This window comes from Populus euphratica, unplaced genomic scaffold (assembly GCF_000495115.2).
Source record: "Populus euphratica unplaced genomic scaffold, PopEup_1.0 scaffold10.1, whole genome shotgun sequence".
NCBI lineage: Eukaryota > Viridiplantae > Streptophyta > Magnoliopsida > Malpighiales > Salicaceae > Populus > Populus euphratica.
The window spans coordinates 1,170,731-1,188,964 of record NW_011499856.1 but is presented as its reverse complement, the minus strand read 5'-3'; the positions used below and the strand labels follow the sequence as shown (position 1 = coordinate 1,188,964).

Genomic DNA, 18,234 nt, shown 5'->3' with positions numbered 1-18,234 from the left:
GCTGAAATAAACTTGGACTGTTAAAGGGGTTGTAATAAATAATGTTCTTTTGTATGGTGCTGGGGCAGAGTGAGAGGAATCATGTGGTTGGGCTTGCTCATAGCTTGAATCCTTGAATAAGGGAGTTTACACTGGACATCTAGCTAGCTACATGCGCTTTTGAATTGAGAACTAGGAAATCACAAGGCCATGTGTGAGCTATGATCTTCACCCTCCTGATCTCCCTTTCTTTCACTTTCAATGGCTCTCTGTTTAAATGGGGTATGCATTCATAATAATCTTCTTTTCAAGAAAAGTGCTAGTTCATTCTAAGCTTTAAAGGAAGGCCAGACCATTCGCTCTCCACTTGGGGTCGCACGAATTATGCCCGCTGTCCCTTGGAAAGCTTTTTTCAAATCATCACACACATTACAAGTAGTATTATTCATAAAAAAAGAATTTCTGCCACTATTATGAACAATCTACAAAAGTTATTAAGACGTTTGAAAAACTTTTGATATCACCAACTAAGCTAATGGTACTTCAAATGAGCCTTTTCTGATCATCAGCCATTGGATCCCATGATGCAGCATACATGATCAACCTTTTTTATGGTTCTTTGATGAAAAATGACCCTCTATTACATTGGACAAGAGAAGACTACCAGGCAGAGGGTAGTGAGATATGGAGACAACAAGATGGGGTCTAAGGATTTCTGAACTTTGGTTTGAATGGCCTGAAAATCTCAACTTTTGCTGCATTGCCTGTGTCCAGGGCATATCCCATGTGGGTTTGTACTGACTACTAATAATCAACAACGCAGAAGTAAATGGATCTTCCCTCCTCTATTAAAGCCTCAACAACTTAGCCGAGCAATAATTATTTCTTACTCATTTAACATTACTCCAAGTGCATTTGTTTACTAAGAAAACGTACTCTTTGATATCATAAAAACAATTAATTTTTAAAAATATTTTTTAACTGATATATATAAATAGTAACTCTGAGAAATAGCTTAATTCATCAAACTTTAAGTTTGTTATTTATTGTTCACGAGAGTTTGAATTTTTTAAATCATTAAAAAATTATATAATTATTAATTTTAATAATTATAAAATTAATCAAGATAACACAAATGCTCTGGCCTCTTGTTGTATGATGTTATTCCCACTTCCTGCACTTATTTTACATGTACCCTAGTGATCTCCTCCGCTCCTGTCATCTTGCAATTATACGAGACCCTGAGACCACTTTGAAATCCAATCACTGTAAGACATGTGGCAAGGCTGGCCACTTGTGAAGATCTTACTAGGCTGTAGAGTTTCCATGCCACACCAGCACTGTGGTGCAGTGACCTTAATATTATCGTTAGTTTAATTTCCAAGGACAAACGAAGCAGTAAAGACATGCAATGGAGACAAAAGAAGGGAGAAACTATACCTTGGATAGTTGGAATCAAAGTATAAGGTTATGGTTCTAAGGAGGGAGGACACTTCCTTTATAAATATGTTTAGGGGAAAGAGACAATTATATATGTTGCCCTGCTGCAATCCTTTTGGCCCCTAATCTCTGGACATATTTGTCATTTTATGACATTAACTTGCTGTGGTCTGTTCTTCTTCTTGGTCAAATTCCAGTCTCTGTTTTCGTGCTATGATTGTCTGGGTCGTCGTCTTCGCCTTCCTAATTATCCAATGCCTAGGCTGCCTAAATCTTGTTTGGATTCAGGTTATTTCACTCTCGTATGAGCTCAAAATTCACTCGTGACTGTCTCTTTTTCTTAGTTTGGCTATCATTACATGTTCAGTTAATCCTGTTCGGATAAATATTTGTTGTTTTTACCTTTTATAATGGTCGATTAGTCCAAAACTAAATGCAATTATCAGCCAAGATACAATTCAAAGCTTATGGTTGCTGGAATCTTTGTGTTCACCTAAAATTTTTGACAACTAAAATCAAAAGAAAGCTGAAACTGTAGGGAGATTCACTGTATACCTACACATATTCTACTATTCATTAATTAGTATAATTATTATTTTTCCTTATCAAAATAAAAAATCATTGAACCTTGATGTTATCGATATTTCGGTTTTTTTTCAAGATTTATTGGTTGTTATTGGAATTCTTTTTTTTTAAAAGCATAATAAATTTATTAATTTACTCTTAAAAAAATTAAAACATAAATATTTAAACTTTTTCATATTTTTACAAATACATCATAATTAAAAGTGAAATGTTTAAAGTTTGTATTTAGAGGTTTTTATCTTTTTTATTATAGCTTTTTTGTTATCATCAACGTTCAACACAAACAATAACAGTCTATTCATTTTAACAAAATATATTATTTCATTGATAAAATGACTAGTGTGTATAGCATATACACACTAACGAGAAGTACATATGATCTTCTGATAGTATATATAATTTTTATTGACGACCAAAATTTCTTTTCCATCGTGTTGTTTGAATCATTATAATATATTTTTTTTATAATAAAGTTAAACGTGTTAGCAGGATAGTAGAATGGTTTGTCTCTGATTGTCTTTTTTTTTCTTTAAAATTAAAAAATCTCTATTGTCCCTCTTTTTCCTTTGAAATTTTCATTGGCCATTCAAAAAACTAGAGTTTTCCTCGTAGTTATTTATATTTTAATTTTATTTTTTATTTTTTATTGTTGGTTGTCTTATAAAAATTTTATTTATTTTTATTTTCATCCTTTAATCTTAATTTATAATTTTTATTTTCAATATGACCCTCATTTTTTCAATTTCACCTTTTAATAAAAAAAATTATTAATTTGTTTTTTTATCTTAATTTTCATCCTTATTGTTTTCATTGCTATTTTTGGTTTTGGATCCTTTTATATAATAATTTTTTTATTTTATTATTCAATATTTGATTGGTTAAAAATTGAGTTTTGTAATTTTTTCAGATATAGTATTTTTAGTCTAATGACCAAAGTCACAAGTTTTTTTTTAATATTAGTTTTTTTTTTAAATAATTTTGTGGTTTTTTTTTGTTTTCATTTCTATATTTTATTTTCATAACTTGGGTTACGGGTTTGCATTCTAACTTAGTTTAACTTGTTCTTTATTATCTAGATTATAAATTTACTACGTTAACTTAGATAAACTCGAGTTTTTATTTTGTTTTTTAATCCAATTTTGTTATATATATATTTAATTAGTTAAGAATTAAATTATATATTTTTTGAAAAAAAACATCTATATTATTACTATTATTTTTGTATTTGATTTATCTATTATTATTGCTGTTTATTTTTCTAATTATCTGATTAAAATAAAACTAATTTGTTTAATCTACTGGATTCCTTAACCTGCTTCACATATTTTATTTTATTTTATTTTTTAAATTAAAAAAGTAACCCCGCCTCTCGCTAGCTGCTACACATCTAGTGAGAGCTAAATGCCACTAGACATTATTTATTTGGTGAATTGCTTAATTTGATGCATGTGACATTGACATATGACAAATTTCGACACTTATGGCACAATCAAATACATGACAGGCCCCTTTCTCATAAGCAACAACAACGACCACATTAATTAAGGCTTCTTCTAGGGCTGAAAATCAGCTTGTTTTGGATGTGGGTTTTTATTTAATCTGTCATAAGTTCACATAATTATTGTAACAAGACAGATGAACATGCTCAAAGTCTGGATTCCCAAATGATCACAGATCTCTAGCAGTCCTCCAAAAGCCTATCCACCATTTTTACAAGCATGCTGTAATGCACACACCCAATGATGCTTTCTTCTTCCTTTCTTCCTTCCTTTCCTCTTTTATTTTGAACTTCTCATGCTCGATGATACCGTTATGGATCAAAGTGCATTAGTAATCTCATCAAGAGAGAATGACAGCTTGTTTCGTTATGTATATGTTAATATTAAGAATATTTTTTAAAAAATAAAAAAATATATAGTATTTTAATATATTTTTAAATAACAAGTTATTTTAAATCACCCTGTAAACGCGTAATTATACTGCAGCTTTTGCTTTTAAAAGTTTTTCTTTTCGGGTTGGAACGACCGTCTGTCGAAGAAAAAGAAGAGTCTCTGTGTGTGACAGTTAGCTGATAGTGGTTGGCTGTATGGAATCTATAAAAGCAATCCCCCAACATTTTACAGCACAAAAGTGGCTACGCATACAAACAATGGCGAGAGCATATAGTAATATAAAAATGTTAAAAGCCAACAAAGATACTCATGGTGTCATGGTCCTAAGATAGTGGGTGACCAAATCCACCATCATCAATCTCGAGCCTCAAGTTTTTCTGCCTCGAGATCCTCACATTCTCAAAAAAAAATAAGAGTAAAAGGTTAAAAATTAAAATTTAGAAAACTGGGTTTTGGGTCTTTTTGCTGTATGGCCGAACTCAAGAGAATGTTGGATTCCTCGGCCTCAAGCATTGCATTTTGATCTCATCACAGAGACACTACACTGCCTTTAGTGATAACCATGCACATCCTGGAAAAGTACACACAGACATGACAATAATCCTCATGTTGTTGTATTTGTTTTGGGTACAAAGTAGTACAACAACAACAACATATGCATAACCTATCTCCATGTCTATAACAAGATGACTGATGACTCACAAACCCAGAAAGAATTTTGATTCACTCTATGCATACAGATATTTAAACTATCTTAATATTTTGTAATTATTATAATTTTCATGCCTAGTTGCCTTTTGTTTGTCACTACTGTGGTGAGCAATATAAAATTCACAGCTACAGGTAAAAAAATATGCTTTCTGGGGCAATGCATGATTAACTCAGAAATGGGAATTTCCAATTCTATCCTTGGATTAAGAATATTGCCTAGATTTATTTACTTTTGGTGCTTTTAAGATCAAGACCGTATACAATGTAGTATGGCTATATATATTATTCTTTTCTCTAACCTATACTGACTAAATGACAGGCATGCTAATGCTAGTTCCCTTTATTATACAGCCAAAACATTGGTTCTTTTCTTGGGTCTGACACAGAAAAGATTTTGGTGAATGGATTTCTGGCCTGTAAGGCAAGACGTGGGTTCAAATCTAAGTATTACGTTATACAAAAGTAATCCATTCCAAAGGTGATTTCTCTAGTAGCTAAAACAGTTGCCATTTGCAGAAAAAATTAGCATTTCTTGTTTTGTTCTGTGGTTCTTGTACACTTCATGACTGCAATGGCAATGAGGAGAAGAGAAGTTGGTCTCTATTTTGTGGCTTGCTTGTGGCTTCTGACTACTGTAAATGGATTGCTGACTCCTAAAGGAGTAAACTTTGAAGGTAACTTCAAAATTCTTTCCTTTCCCCTGGCTTCAAATTAATATGAAGAAAAATGGAAGGCCTTTTTTGACATGGGTGTTCATTTTTCAGTTCAAGCTTTAATGGGAATAAAAGCTTCTTTAGATGACCCTCATGGGGTTCTTGAGAATTGGGATGGAGATGCTGTTGATCCATGCAGCTGGACTATGGTCACTTGCTCTTCTGAGAGTCTTGTCATCGGCCTGTAAGTCTTCTACAATCTTATATTTCATGAACAAAAATCTCAAGACATAGCCTGAATGTCATGAAACCGATATGGATTGGTACTAATTTAGGAACAAGAAATGATCATTTATTGAGGATGCTGAAATGGCCTTGTTGCAGGGGAACTCCTAGCCAGAATTTATCTGGAACTCTTTCTCCAACTATAGGCAACTTGACTAATCTTCAGACTGTGTAAGTATTCAAGAAACAAACGGACAGTTCTAGAGTTTTGAAGAGAGAAAGTTCCTTCCATGTTACTTGTATTAAGTCTTAACATTTGGCATGTTCCATGTATTTTCAGGCTCCTGCAGAGCAATAATATTACAGGACCAATTCCTGCTGAGATAGGAAAGCTCTCAAAGCTGCACACGCTTGATCTTTCTAATAACTTCTTTACTGGGAAAATTCCTTCCTCTTTAGGCCATCTGAGGAATCTAGAATACATGTGAGCTTGAAATTTTGCAATTACAGTATTAAGCTTGAAGTACTTTGTTGTTGCATCCTAAAGAATCTCTCTCCTTTGGGTCTAATTTTGACTTGGGTTCTTTGATCTGGATTAGGAGGCTAAATAATAACAGTCTCTCTGGAGAATTCCCAATGTCATTGGCTAACATGACCCAGCTTGTGTTACTGTATGTCTCTTGATCCTGTTCTTTGTAAATCAAAGATTTATAACCTGATTAAAACGTTTTATTAAAAGATTTTTTTCTGTGGATTTCAGTGACCTGTCATTCAATAACCTGAGTGGCCCTGTACCAAGATTTCCTACCAAAACATTCAGGTAAATCTCTCTCCTCTTCCTCTGTCTTTCTCTGAATAGTGATTTGGAAGGCCAACTTTAAATGTATCTTCTGTTGCATTTCTTATTCTTGCAGCATTTCTGGAAACCCTCTAATCTGTCCAACAGGTTCTGAACCAGAATGCTATGGGACAACCCTAATGCCAATGTCCATGAACTTGAATAACACACCAAGTAAGGAAAATGGAATGTGCTATCCTAATTTAATTATTCGATTCACAATTTACAACTTGCTTTGGATTGATAATGATAGTAATCTCATCACATCTTTAGCAGCCCAACCTGCAGACAGACCGAAGAGTCACCAGGTAGCTCTTGCATTTGGCTCAAGCGTTGGTTCTGTCTCACTTATCATTCTTGTGTTTGGATTATTTTTGTGGTGGAGACAAAGGAACAATCAACCTACATTTTTTGATGTTAAAGGTTTGTAACATATATTACCCTTTAATTTTACTAAATACTTGCTATGGTAGCTAATAGTATAGTAAATATGATGATGCAATTCTGTGACTCATCAGATCGCCAACACGAGGAAGTTTCTCTTGGGAACTTGAGGAAATTTCAGTTTAGAGAACTTCAGATTTCGACAAACAACTTCAGCAATAAGAACATACTAGGAAAAGGAGGTTTTGGCAATGTGTACAAAGGGATTCTCCATGATGGGACTGTTGTAGCTGTCAAGAGGCTTAAAGATGGCAGTGCCAGTGGAGGAGAGATTCAATTCCAAACAGAAGTTGAGATGATCAGCTTAGCAGTGCACCGGAACCTCCTTAGGCTCTATGGATTTTGTATGACACCAACAGAAAGACTTCTAGTTTATCCATACATGTCCAATGGCAGCGTCGCTTCTCGTCTCAAAGGTAGCCGAGTTTGATTTCTATTGCCATGATTGTCAGTATCATTAGCCTAAAATGGAAAAATGCATATTTTGAGTAGCTAAACTGATGATCCTGCTTTATTTTTGGAAGGGAAACCAGTCTTGGATTGGGGCACCAGGAAGAGAATTGCCTTAGGAGCTGCGAGGGGACTCTTGTACCTCCATGAGCAGTGTGATCCAAAGATAATCCACAGGGATGTTAAGGCTGCAAATATATTGCTTGATGATTATTGTGAAGCCGTGGTAGGTGATTTTGGGTTGGCAAAGCTTTTGGATCATCAAGATTCACATGTCACTACTGCCGTGAGAGGCACTGTCGGGCATATAGCTCCTGAATATCTTTCAACTGGTCAATCCTCAGATAAAACAGATGTTTTTGGATTTGGTATCCTGCTTCTTGAATTAATCACAGGCCAAAGAGCACTAGAGTTTGGCAAGGCAGCCAATCAGAAAGGAGCCATGCTAGATTGGGTGATTACAATCTACTTTATATCAATGCTGCCTATAAATGCTTTAGAAATCTTTGCTCTACAGTCTGCAGTTCAGTTCTCAGATATCTGTTGATTGTAATTGCAGGTAAAAAAGATTCATCAAGAGAAAAAGCTTGAAATGCTTGTAGACAAGGATCTAAAGGGAAATTATGATAGAATTGAGCTTGAGGAGATGGTACAGGTTGCCCTCTTGTGCACCCAATACCTTCCAAGCCAAAGACCTAAAATGTATGAAGTGGTTAAAATGCTTGAAGGAGATGGGCTAGCGGAAAGCTGGGAGGCTTCTCAAAGAGCAGAAGCAACCAAGTCCAAACCCCACGAGTTCTCCTCGTCAGATCGATATTCTGATCTCACCGATGACTCATCCTTACTAGTCCAAGCAATGGAGCTCTCTGGCCCAAGGTGAATTCCTTAGAAAAATCCAATATATTTTCTCTTCTTTTTTTCTTCATTTAAAGAGATTTAGAATAATAGAAAACCATTATAGGTGAAGCTGTTTTGTGATAGTGTTTTCTTGATTGAGGTTTCTTTTGTTGTATAATAGTGGTATAATCTAGGCTCCAAAGGACTTGATGTTTTCATCAAATTGTACAGGTCCTGTTTTGAGAAACTGACAGTACTTAAAAATCCTTCTATTTGTATTCCTACTGAGTGACAATTCTATGAGGATCCAATTTACTTTGAGAGCCAACGTGTTCGATATAGACTTCAGTTTTCCCAATTCGAAGTGATCACATCTCCTGTAAAAATAATGCTCCCTAGCCTTGATCATCGTGGACTTACATTTTTCTGAGCCAAATCATTAACTTCAAAATAAAAGGAGCAGTATGTGTTGATGGGTCATGAAGTGTTCTTCAGCTAAAACTTTGGTATAGTAGCAAGCAAACTAGAGAACAACAATACTAAAGAGGATTCAGAAAGGAAAAAAAAACATTTCTAGCCTACAAAGAGCTCCACGTCCTTTCTCAGAAGTCCTAGCATAGCACTCCATGTCCAATTCTTTTGTAGAAAACAACGATCGGAGCAGTTCTGGAAATTTGCAAATGCCTTCAAAAGTTTCACCATCTAAATGGCAAATAACTTTGCAGAAAATCCCACTGATGAAGCTTAAAAAAATGAACAATCGCATGAAATCCTTGGTCAGTTTCAGGATGATAAAAAGGTTTATGGAGTTCTACTTCAGAAAAATCACACGAAGACTCGCCATAATTGACCAGCCATTCAGGTTTCACGCTTTGTGATCCATGAATGTATGGCCATTTTGTATGCAGCAATTCAGTACACTAAAAACACAGGAGCTGCATGATAAAGAGAGGACCGACGATCGAGAAATACAATTTCATCAACCATGCAAGCTTGATATCGAACTACTTTGCTTTCCTATGTCCTTCCAATGGCCTTGAATTTCCTCTGATGCGTTTGGCAACCGTATCTATCCAGCCAGCACAGAGAGCTTCACGTTAGACCCCTTCCTCTTTCTCTTTTAGATTCTTTTGGAAGAGCTCTCACGGGACAAATCCCTCCAAGGTTGCTCTACATCCTCCATGGTTCCATGAGTCCATAATTAATCCTGCTCAGACAAATTTACATCTTCTATAAAGACCACTCGAGAAGTACATTTTCGGTCCTGCTCAAATTCCTCCAAAACACATGAGAAAAGGATAAGGCAGGCTTAGCTGCTGCAGCTGTTGCAACTGCATGTCCTAGAGCAACAGTTGGTCTCGCACGATTGTTCTTATTCTGTTTCCTCATCATTTGGATAACAGTAAGGAGAAACCGAGAGTGGCGAGGACTCATGGTACAACGAATCATGGCCTTTCCCAGGAATGTCGGTTTTCCTGTGCAATCAAGTGCTTGCAGAGCCTTGAAGCAATGGTCTGCTTCTTCCATAGCAGCAGTTGTTGGAGTTGGAAATGGGAAATTCTCTATCTTGATTGCATAAAATAATAATAATTAAATAAATGGATAGAAGAAATTTGTGTATGGCTCTGATGATGATGCAAAAAAAAAAAAAAAGGGCTGTCCGTTTGAGGCCCAAGCTCAAAGCAATCTGTCCCCTTTTTGCACAGAGGCGCTGTCCGTTAAATTTTTGGCCGGCAACAGCAAATCATATTTGCTCCTCTTTTTCAAGCGGACTGCTCTCCGGTTCGAGAAGACTCAAACCAACGATCCTCAGACCGAATCCCAATTCCGTGCAAAATCCAAGAGGTCTCGTAATGGACACAGGTCACAATGCAAACTTAAGATATTCAAGAAATTCATGACAACATCGTGCTTTTCTATATTTACACATGAATTGTCAATACAACATTACTTCACTTGAGAAATGGTTCTCTTTCGTTAACCTCTATTCTCAGAGTCAACTTTTCTTATTAATCACAATGACTGAACACAACAAACAATAACTCATCTTCTTATGTTACTTGTAAAAGCAAAGAATTACTCCCCATCGTTACTTCACTTTCACAAGATAAGTTTATAGACCGATGTGTATAAATATATTGGATTAGCAGGAAAACAAGGGGGGGAAAAATCAAAGAGCTCAAGTTCATGCAAGAACACACAACCATCAAAACATGCACTCTCCTGCATTCTTTACTAATATAAGCATAAAAAGTCTTCTATTTTGATAAAGGGAATATAAAGTCTAAAGATAAAGCTAATATTTAAATCTAAATACTTTAGCTCAGGATAAAAGCTCAAATCTAATCTAAAATTTTTATGATTTCACCAGTTACAGAAGATGAATGATTCTCATTTATTCTGAAAGGTATTTCTTCTTTGTTTAGAGAAGGAAGATGACCATGGTATCCTATAGAATTAGCCATTAATGGACCTCGAGGGGAAATTACTGAAAAAATAATAATTAAAGGCGTAGAAAATATACTGCACCTCAGGAGAGAAAATATTGTAGATTGTAATAGCATTCCATGATGTTTTGGTCTTTTTTTTTTAAATAAATGGTCATTTGTTTTTATTTTTAATTTGGTTTTTTAATTTTTTTTATCAGTTTATTCCTTTAATATTAAATTTATTTGGTATTAGTCTTGGTAGTTTATTTTGGCTACCTAGACAATGGAATCTCATAATGTTAAAAAATAATAATTATAACTTAGTTAATGCTTGGTTTGTTGAGATTGAATGAAATTGTGTTGATTTAAATTTATAAAGATCAAATTTAAAAATTGGAAAAATGTCAATCCTTTTTTCCTTGCAAACACTAGGGACTAAATTGGACGAGCAATAAAAAATGTTTATCCTAATTTTTTTGTGATGACTCAGTTTGTTTTCATTTGATCTTTTTATATTGAATTTATTTGATATTGGACTTAAGAACTTGTTATGGTTGCTTATATATAGGGGTCTCACAATATCAAGAAATTTTATTTGACGTGTGGTTAATACTTGGTTTTATAAAATAAAATTTAATTACATTAATAAAAAAAAATAAAGTTTAAGGGATCAAGTTTAAAAATAGAACAAGCCCACAAACAAAATAAAATGGAAAGAGAAAAAATGATTAGTTGGTGCATGCATTGTATTTTCTAGCAAATAAAAAGAGTCATTATATTTTACAGATGTGTGAACCCTCCTCCAAAAACTAAAGAAGTCATTATGTGGTTGCTTTTAAATTCTATTGGTGATGTCAACCATATAGAATGACATATGTTGATGTTGATGTTATGGTGTGTGATTCATTTCTTCTCTTTCTTTTCTCATTCATTAACTTGATTTTCATGTCTTACTTTGTTAATTTTCTTTGATATCAATTTTGGTCATTTTAAAATTGTTATTTTTTTTTATGTTTTGTACCTTATAAAATTGGATTATGTTTGTATAATTTCTATTTTTTTTCTATAAGTTAATCTCGGTTTGATGTTCTTAATTGCTAGTTTGAAAGATTAACTCAAATTGACTTAGATTATTTTATCCTTTAATAATTTGTTAGTTTGGAATTGAGTTTTTTCTTTCTTTCTTTCTATCTAGTTATCTTAGTTTCATGATATAGATCACATGTATTGTAGGTTAATCCAAGTTGAATTGAGTTTTTTTTATTGATTTTCTTCAATTTCATTTTTTAACATGGATTGGTTGAGATTGAATTTCAAAAAAAAAATTTGTTTGCTTTCTATATGATTATTTTTTTCTCATAACCTGGATCGCGAGTCTAGTAAGTTAACTAAAGTTGATTCAAGTGACTCTTTTTTATTCTTTTTTTAATTAAATAATTTTTTTTTATTTTCATCTTTTGATGTTGTGTTATTTAAGAATTGAGTTGACTGGGATTAGGCTTTGTAATTGTTTTATTTTGTTTTATAGGATAACCTCAATCATATATGTATCACGAGTTTAAAAGAATAACTCAGCCCTTAAGTCAACTTGGGTGATTTCTTCTTCTTTTTTTGTCTCTTTTTTTTCTTTCTTTGATATTTTTTTATTTTATTCTTCAATGTTGGGAATTTCATTAAAAAATTTGATTTTGTTTTTTCAATTTATCCTTCGATATTTTATTGATTTTGAATTAGGATTCATAATTTATCTTGGGTTACTATGGGATCAAACAAACATTCTGATATTTGGTTAGTCCTCAATGTTTTTGTTATTGTATAATTAGATAAAAAATAGTTTCACAACACAAAACAAGGTTTTACAAATTAACTCGAACTTACTCGAGTTGTTATTTTGTTGTCTTTTTCACGATGAATATTTTTTTCACCTTTTAACATCAGATAATTATGCTTCATAATTGTTTTTAGTTTATTTTCTATGTAGTTATCTCATTCCCTTGCTACGGGTCACATGTTTTGCAAGTTTGACTTAAATTGTTCTTTTTTTATCTTATTTTTAAAAGAATTTTTATTTTATTTTTCTCATTTTACATTTTGTTGATCAAGAGTTGAGCTTTATAGTTTGGTTCGATTTTTTTTCTATAAAATTATTATAATCTCATAACATGTATCATGAGTGTTACAAGTTAGTCAAACTAGTTCAAGTTAATTAAATATGTTATCATTTTAATATTTCAAGAAGGAAAAAAAAACATTGCAAAAAGAGAAAAATTCCTTGATACTAGTTTTAATTTTTATTTTTCTTTTAAGTATATTTTGGTGCTTCTATTTGGTCAAAAGTTAAATTACGTTTTAACTAAATTGATACTAACAAAAAAACTACTATGAAAAAAACAAATGGGTAAATTACGTTTTAACTAAATTGATAATAACAAAAAAACTACTAATATTTTAGGGTTTTTTTTTCTCCAATGATATTTTGATTTTTTTCATTGTTCATTTAAAATGGAAAAAATTTTATTTTTCCTTAATTAATTTGGTAACAACTAATAGAACTTGTAAAAGAACTAATATACCCTTAAAAAGAAACAAAACTGTGAAATTATCACTATTCAAATAAATAGTGATTTCACTCTTGAGATAAAGTAAAAATGCCTCTCCCATTAACTTTTCGAATTGTCATTGACATATTGTTACAGCATGCAAGCGTTGTGCTATAGAGAAACATAGCTACATTTTCTTGGCCCAAATCCACTTTAAATCCATAGGTTCAATTGCTTTCCAAACAATAGGGTTATAAATGGGGTGGGTTCTTCACCTTCAAGCATACTGTCGAAGTCTGATCTATCTCTGCCTTCCCCTTTCCCAGGTGTACAAGTTCTTACCAGTAGAAATCATCTATCAAAACCCAACACTCCAAAAACTTACTTTTGCAGACCATTCGTATTCACAACTAAGATGTATACCAGCAATATGCCAAGGAAAATAGTACATTTCACAGTGGATAATGCAGAACGCAACCAAAATCTCCTGGTTATAGCTCACAAAATTGACCTGTTCACTGTTAGCAAAATATTTTTACCTGCAATTAAAGGATCAAGAGCTGACATGCCTTAGCCCCTTCAGCATGAAAAGCCCACGTCCAAAATAACAAAAATGTACCTTGAACCAAGTATGTCAATCTTGTATTCAAAGGAAAGATGACTGTAACCAAGTTCAGAGCTGTGCATAAGTTTAACTAGTTTAATAGCCTTAACATTAAAATTTACAATGAAAAAAGTGAAGAACACAACATCAACAGCAAACTTGGCAATGCCATCATGAGAAATAAAACTTATAGAGCTAAACTAATAAACTTGACATGTTTTGAAGCTCGCTCAACTTCCTGCAAGAATGATTCAGAAATTCTCTCACCTCTGAATTTTACAATTGTCATTGACTCAAGCACTGGTGAATGAGCAAGTATGAGTCTGAGAAATTCCCACTCGATTCTTGTGCCAATAATGCCTCGAATCTTCACCACTTTGAGTTGGTTAAAATAAAAGTCACTCTGGAGCTGTGCTGTCACCAAATCCATGACAGGTTTGGAAATATCATCACATGGGTAAACCTAAGCATGCCACCAAGAGAATTCCTATAAGAATATCAATTTAAGCAACTCGATTTCCTATTCCATAGACTAAAAAATTGGTATATAAATGTTTATAATTATTTTGTCAAGCAACTCACAGTAACAAGAAGATCTTCCAAATTTGGGGAGCTTCTGAGCATAGAAATGGAAGCCACTATGCCTTTTAAACTAGCAAATCTTATTTCTTTTAGTTCAAGGGCCAAGAGGCTGTTGAATGGAGTAGGGAGTCTTTCTGGCACATCTTTATTGGCAAGAAACTGGGAAAAAAAATGCATGAGAAAACAACAGATAAGCCTAAAACTGTTTGTCCACTTCAAGTTCTAGAAAAAAACAGAGAACTGCATACCTCAAGAAATTGATTGGATAAGCTTAGCCTGTTAATACCATGCAGATAACCAAAAACTCTGATTAAAGTGCAAACTTCCCCTTGCTCGGGATGCCGATGCGTGATCCCCCCATTCATAGGTAACATACGAATATCAACACTGGCTAGAAGCAGGCTATGTCCCAGACAGATATCTTCAAATGCAGAATCTATTTTCACATATTTCAGGTTTGGGTTATATATCCTTACGCAAGCCAGATGATGAAGGTTCAACAGTGTCAGCTTCTCAAGAACAGGGCAGTTACGGATTAAATGTTCCAGTGTATCACTTATTATGGAAACATGATTGAGCTGAAGGATTTTAAGGCAATCAAATCCTTTGAATGATGAAGGAAGCCTTAATATGCAACCATATAGCTCCAAGTGACTGAGTTTTGGACCGCAGAAAACAGAATCAGGCAGCTTAAAATGCTTAATGACACTGAACTCCTGGATAATTAACTCCTTGATACCTTTCTCTGTTAAAAACCTTATCCATTCGTCTAAATCAGAATAGTTTGGACAGCAATAAGCCGCAAGCTTGAACTTCTCTATTGGTCCATTGTGATTGGATTGAACCTGATCGATGATTTTCCTAATCTCTATCCATCTGGATGCTTTGTCTGATATAGAATTGCAGATGCATTTATCATCCAAAATGAACTGTGAAATATTAGTCCACTTATATCTCCACTTACTGGATAGGATACTAGTCCTTGCAGCATCTCTAAGAGGCAAGCGCACAAGGATGGTATCCAATACATCCCATGGCAGATTGCTAATCCTATCAATCTCTAGTAGCTTTTCAGTCTCAGCAAGATTCTCATGTTTCTTCATTATCTTTCTTGTAAGTTCTTCAGCTAAATTTAACATATCCAATAATAAGCATGATAACCTGCAAAACACATAAGCATTAAAATCACAACGTCAAAACACAAGAAATAAAGCAAAAAAAACTGATTAGGTGACAGAAATATAATAAGAATAATAACATCAATATTAATAGGTAAATTATGAAGTTTAAACAGAAATAACTGATCTAAGCAGGAAAAAAACACCCTTCATTAAATCACATGTGCTAGCAGCTAGCATGAGCCTAGGAGGAAGCAGGTGAAATTCACTCGGTTACATAAATAAATACCACAGTATCATCTATAGATTGTAGAATACCTTCTCAGCAAAGAGCTGTAAGCTGTAAGCTGTAAGTATAGATTAATAGAACAAAAATGAAAATTACTCAATCTGTATCAGCTAAAAATGTTATCTTCCAAAGGCATGCACACACAAATTTATTTATTTATTACGTTATCTTCCAAAGGCATGCACGCACACGCATGCACACACAAATTTATTTATTTATTTTAAAAGTAAAGAGTTTTTTTACCTCTGAATATGTCTAAATACTCAACCATGAAGTTGTATTGTATGTTTAAGATCTCAGTGACAATAACCAACAATCATCATAACTGTCTTCATCAAAAATTTATTTACATGTCATCTAGGGAAAAATAATGGCAGGAAATTGTAAGTAATGAAAGCATAAACATAACACTTAAAAAGCACAAAGTAACTGCTGATCAGGAGGACCAAACAAGGAAGAAAAAAAACCCTTTTTTTTTTGGGGGGGGGGGGGGGGGGCGCGCCTTAAAAAGAACTGAACAACCAGCAATCAATTAAAACCAATGCGGGGGATAAACTGATTTGCTTCACATCCCAGACATGCATGCGTTGCATACATGTGTAGTATGTCAACATATGAACGCACAGCAAGTGTATTACATCCGTAGCTGGGATGCTATGATGGCAACAAGGACCTATATCACAGTTCATAAGCACAGAGGAGATTCTTGGAGTTTCCATCTAATCAGTAAATTACTAAATGATGAGCAGATAAAGAGAAAATAAACATACCACCTTTGCTGAATCGCATGGTTGCAAAATTCTCGAAACTCATACTAGGACACATCTGAGCTGGTTTATCACATTTATCCTAATTAAAATACCATTTTACCTCAACAACCCATAATCCATAAAACCAAACCCCAATAAGGAATTTGAAACGCCACACTTGCTGCATAAGGTAACTTCTCTCCATAGGGACCAAACACGGAAAAAACATAACTCTTCGAGGGGAAAATATAAAAAACAACCAAACAAGCGGCAGTCGACTTAAACCAACGCTGGGGACCAGCACGCATTTTGCTTGGCATCCCAACAGTGCATGAATTGCATACATGTGTGGTGCATCAATGTATGAGACTGACCGCACCTGTATTAATGCATTACTGGTATGCAATTACCGCAACAAACGCCATTATCACTGGTGTTCTCTTGCCAGTTCACAAGTATAGAGAAGCTTCATGGGGTTTCAAATTTATTGGCAAATCAGTAAAAGCGAGCAGATAAACAAAAACAAATTGAGATTATTTTAGATTTCAGAGTAAAACCTAGATTGTTTGCCTTTGGTTCTATTTATGCAAATGATCGTGTTACTTGAAACAAAGCAAAAATTTATGATAAAAACTCCAAATATTACAGCCCATGTATTTTCCTTCGTTTCCTTACCAAACAAACAGTCCTTCCTACAATTCTTCCACAAAATCAAATTCAAGCCAATTAAACGGATGATCAAAACACAAACTTTTAGCTTCCTTATCTATCAAAACTCAATACAACAGCGACACGATTTCATCTTACTAAATCAAGAAACTAAAGTTTAGCCACTAAGCATATTTGTGTAACCATAAAACGAGAAGAGAAGAGAAGAGCAGAGAAGAGAAGATTGGGATGTTACCCTTGCCAGAAGATGGTGACCGGAGATTGTGTCAACAGGAGTGCTCTAGCGTCCTCGTTTCTGTCTGTACGCCAGATTGTGGACCCGTGTTTAAGAAAGGGGTTTTCGGTCTAAAAATATGACATCGATCCAAAATTATAACAAGAGCTCAGGTTTTACTATGCAGTGTCAACAGTAAACTACCATTTTGCCCTTAGTTAGCAAAATTATTTTGCTTTGTTTCAAGAGAGAGAAATAGGTATTTTTTATGGAACCCATTAATCATTATAATAATAATTAAGGTTGAATAGTTTTTAAATTTTTTATTGCGTAGTATAATTGTTTTACTCTTGGCGTCAAAATAATATTAAACTCTTTTTTTATTTAATTTTAAAACAATTTGATTTAGGGTTACTTTATCTTTTACATTTGGTTATTTGATACTTAATATATATCTTTAATATTAATAAAGTAATTTTACAATTAAACAAAATAATAAAAATCAAAAATCAAAAATCAATAGAGAATACAACCTATGCAACGCTTTCCAATAATCAAAACCTTACTTCTTAGGTTATGACCAAAACATCTTGCTCTCTTCTCCATATACCAACAGTGTTTATGGCTTGATTATTATTGGTTTAATATATGTGATTTTTTTTTCATGGTGATTTAAAAAAAAAATTAATTAAATCCTCTAGTTTGTTCTTTTTAAGATCTTGTCTCAATTCCTTTTAATATAATTTTTTATTTAGAATAATTTATAAAATTAAAGATTTTTTTTTCAATTTTATCTTAATAAATTTTTTTTATTTATTAGATTTGATTCTCTTTCTCTTTATTAGTATTTATTTTATTTTAGATGATTTTTAATTTTTTTGATAATTTCATTATTCTTGAGTTGTTTTTTCTTATCAAATGAAATCTTTTTTTATTGTTATTACTTAATTTATAAGATTTTTATAGATTTATTTTTTTATTATTTT

The 18,234-nt window shown here is 33.3% G+C and overlaps 2 protein-coding genes across 4 annotated transcripts; one reads left to right on the top strand and one right to left on the bottom strand.

Moving 5' to 3' along the window:
* The first annotated feature begins 4,892 nt into the window (after positions 1–4,892).
* LOC105123311 (protein NSP-INTERACTING KINASE 1-like) lies at positions 4,893–8,382 on the top strand. 2 transcript variants are annotated; one of them, XM_011022846.1, is made up of 11 exons: positions 4,893–5,281; positions 5,372–5,504; positions 5,645–5,716; positions 5,826–5,969; positions 6,085–6,156; positions 6,246–6,305; positions 6,400–6,497; positions 6,600–6,746; positions 6,842–7,183; positions 7,292–7,671; positions 7,777–8,382. In XM_011022846.1, exons 1-11 carry the CDS (start codon positions 5,170–5,172, stop codon positions 8,095–8,097), a joined length of 1,881 nt encoding a protein of 626 aa, XP_011021148.1. In that variant the 5' UTR covers positions 4,893–5,169; the 3' UTR covers positions 8,098–8,382. The 2 variants fall into 2 exon arrangements, with proteins under 2 accessions (XP_011021148.1, XP_011021146.1); XM_011022844.1 differs by having other exon boundaries at positions 4,894–5,281; positions 6,597–6,746.
* A 5,257-nt stretch (positions 8,383–13,639) lies between these two features.
* Positions 13,640–17,370, bottom strand: LOC105123310 (F-box/FBD/LRR-repeat protein At1g13570-like). 2 transcript variants are annotated; one of them, XM_011022843.1, is made up of 4 exons: positions 17,270–17,370; positions 14,458–15,370; positions 14,210–14,368; positions 13,640–14,090 (listed from the first exon to the last, which is right to left on the bottom strand). In XM_011022843.1, exons 2-4 carry the CDS (start codon positions 15,346–15,348, stop codon positions 13,815–13,817), a joined length of 1,326 nt encoding a protein of 441 aa, XP_011021145.1. In that variant the 5' UTR covers positions 15,349–15,370; positions 17,270–17,370; the 3' UTR covers positions 13,640–13,814. The 2 variants fall into 2 exon arrangements, with proteins under 2 accessions (XP_011021145.1, XP_011021144.1); XM_011022842.1 differs by lacking the exon at positions 17,270–17,370 and adding an exon at positions 16,387–17,261.
* Positions 17,371–18,234: the final 864 nt, after the last annotated feature.

Excerpts from the sequence above, each read along its gene's own strand:
- LOC105123311 (XM_011022844.1), top strand. The coding sequence starts at position 5,170 with ATGACTGCAATGGCAATGAGGAGAAGAGAAGTTGGTCTCTATTTTGTG. Across the intron at positions 6,747-6,841 it reads TACATTTTTTGATGTTAAAG|ATCGCCAACACGAGGAAGTT; the intron begins GTTTGTAACATA and ends GTGACTCATCAG. Across the intron at positions 7,184-7,291 it reads CGTCGCTTCTCGTCTCAAAG|GGAAACCAGTCTTGGATTGG; the intron begins GTAGCCGAGTTT and ends TATTTTTGGAAG.
- LOC105123310 (XM_011022843.1), bottom strand. The coding sequence starts at position 15,348 with ATGTTAAATTTAGCTGAAGAACTTACAAGAAAGATAATGAAGAAACAT. Across the intron at positions 14,369-14,457 it reads TATCCAATCAATTTCTTGAG|TTTCTTGCCAATAAAGATGT; the intron begins GTATGCAGTTCT and ends TTTTTTTCCCAG. Across the intron at positions 14,091-14,209 it reads TGGAAGATCTTCTTGTTACT|GTTTACCCATGTGATGATAT; the intron begins GTGAGTTGCTTG and ends TGGCATGCTTAG.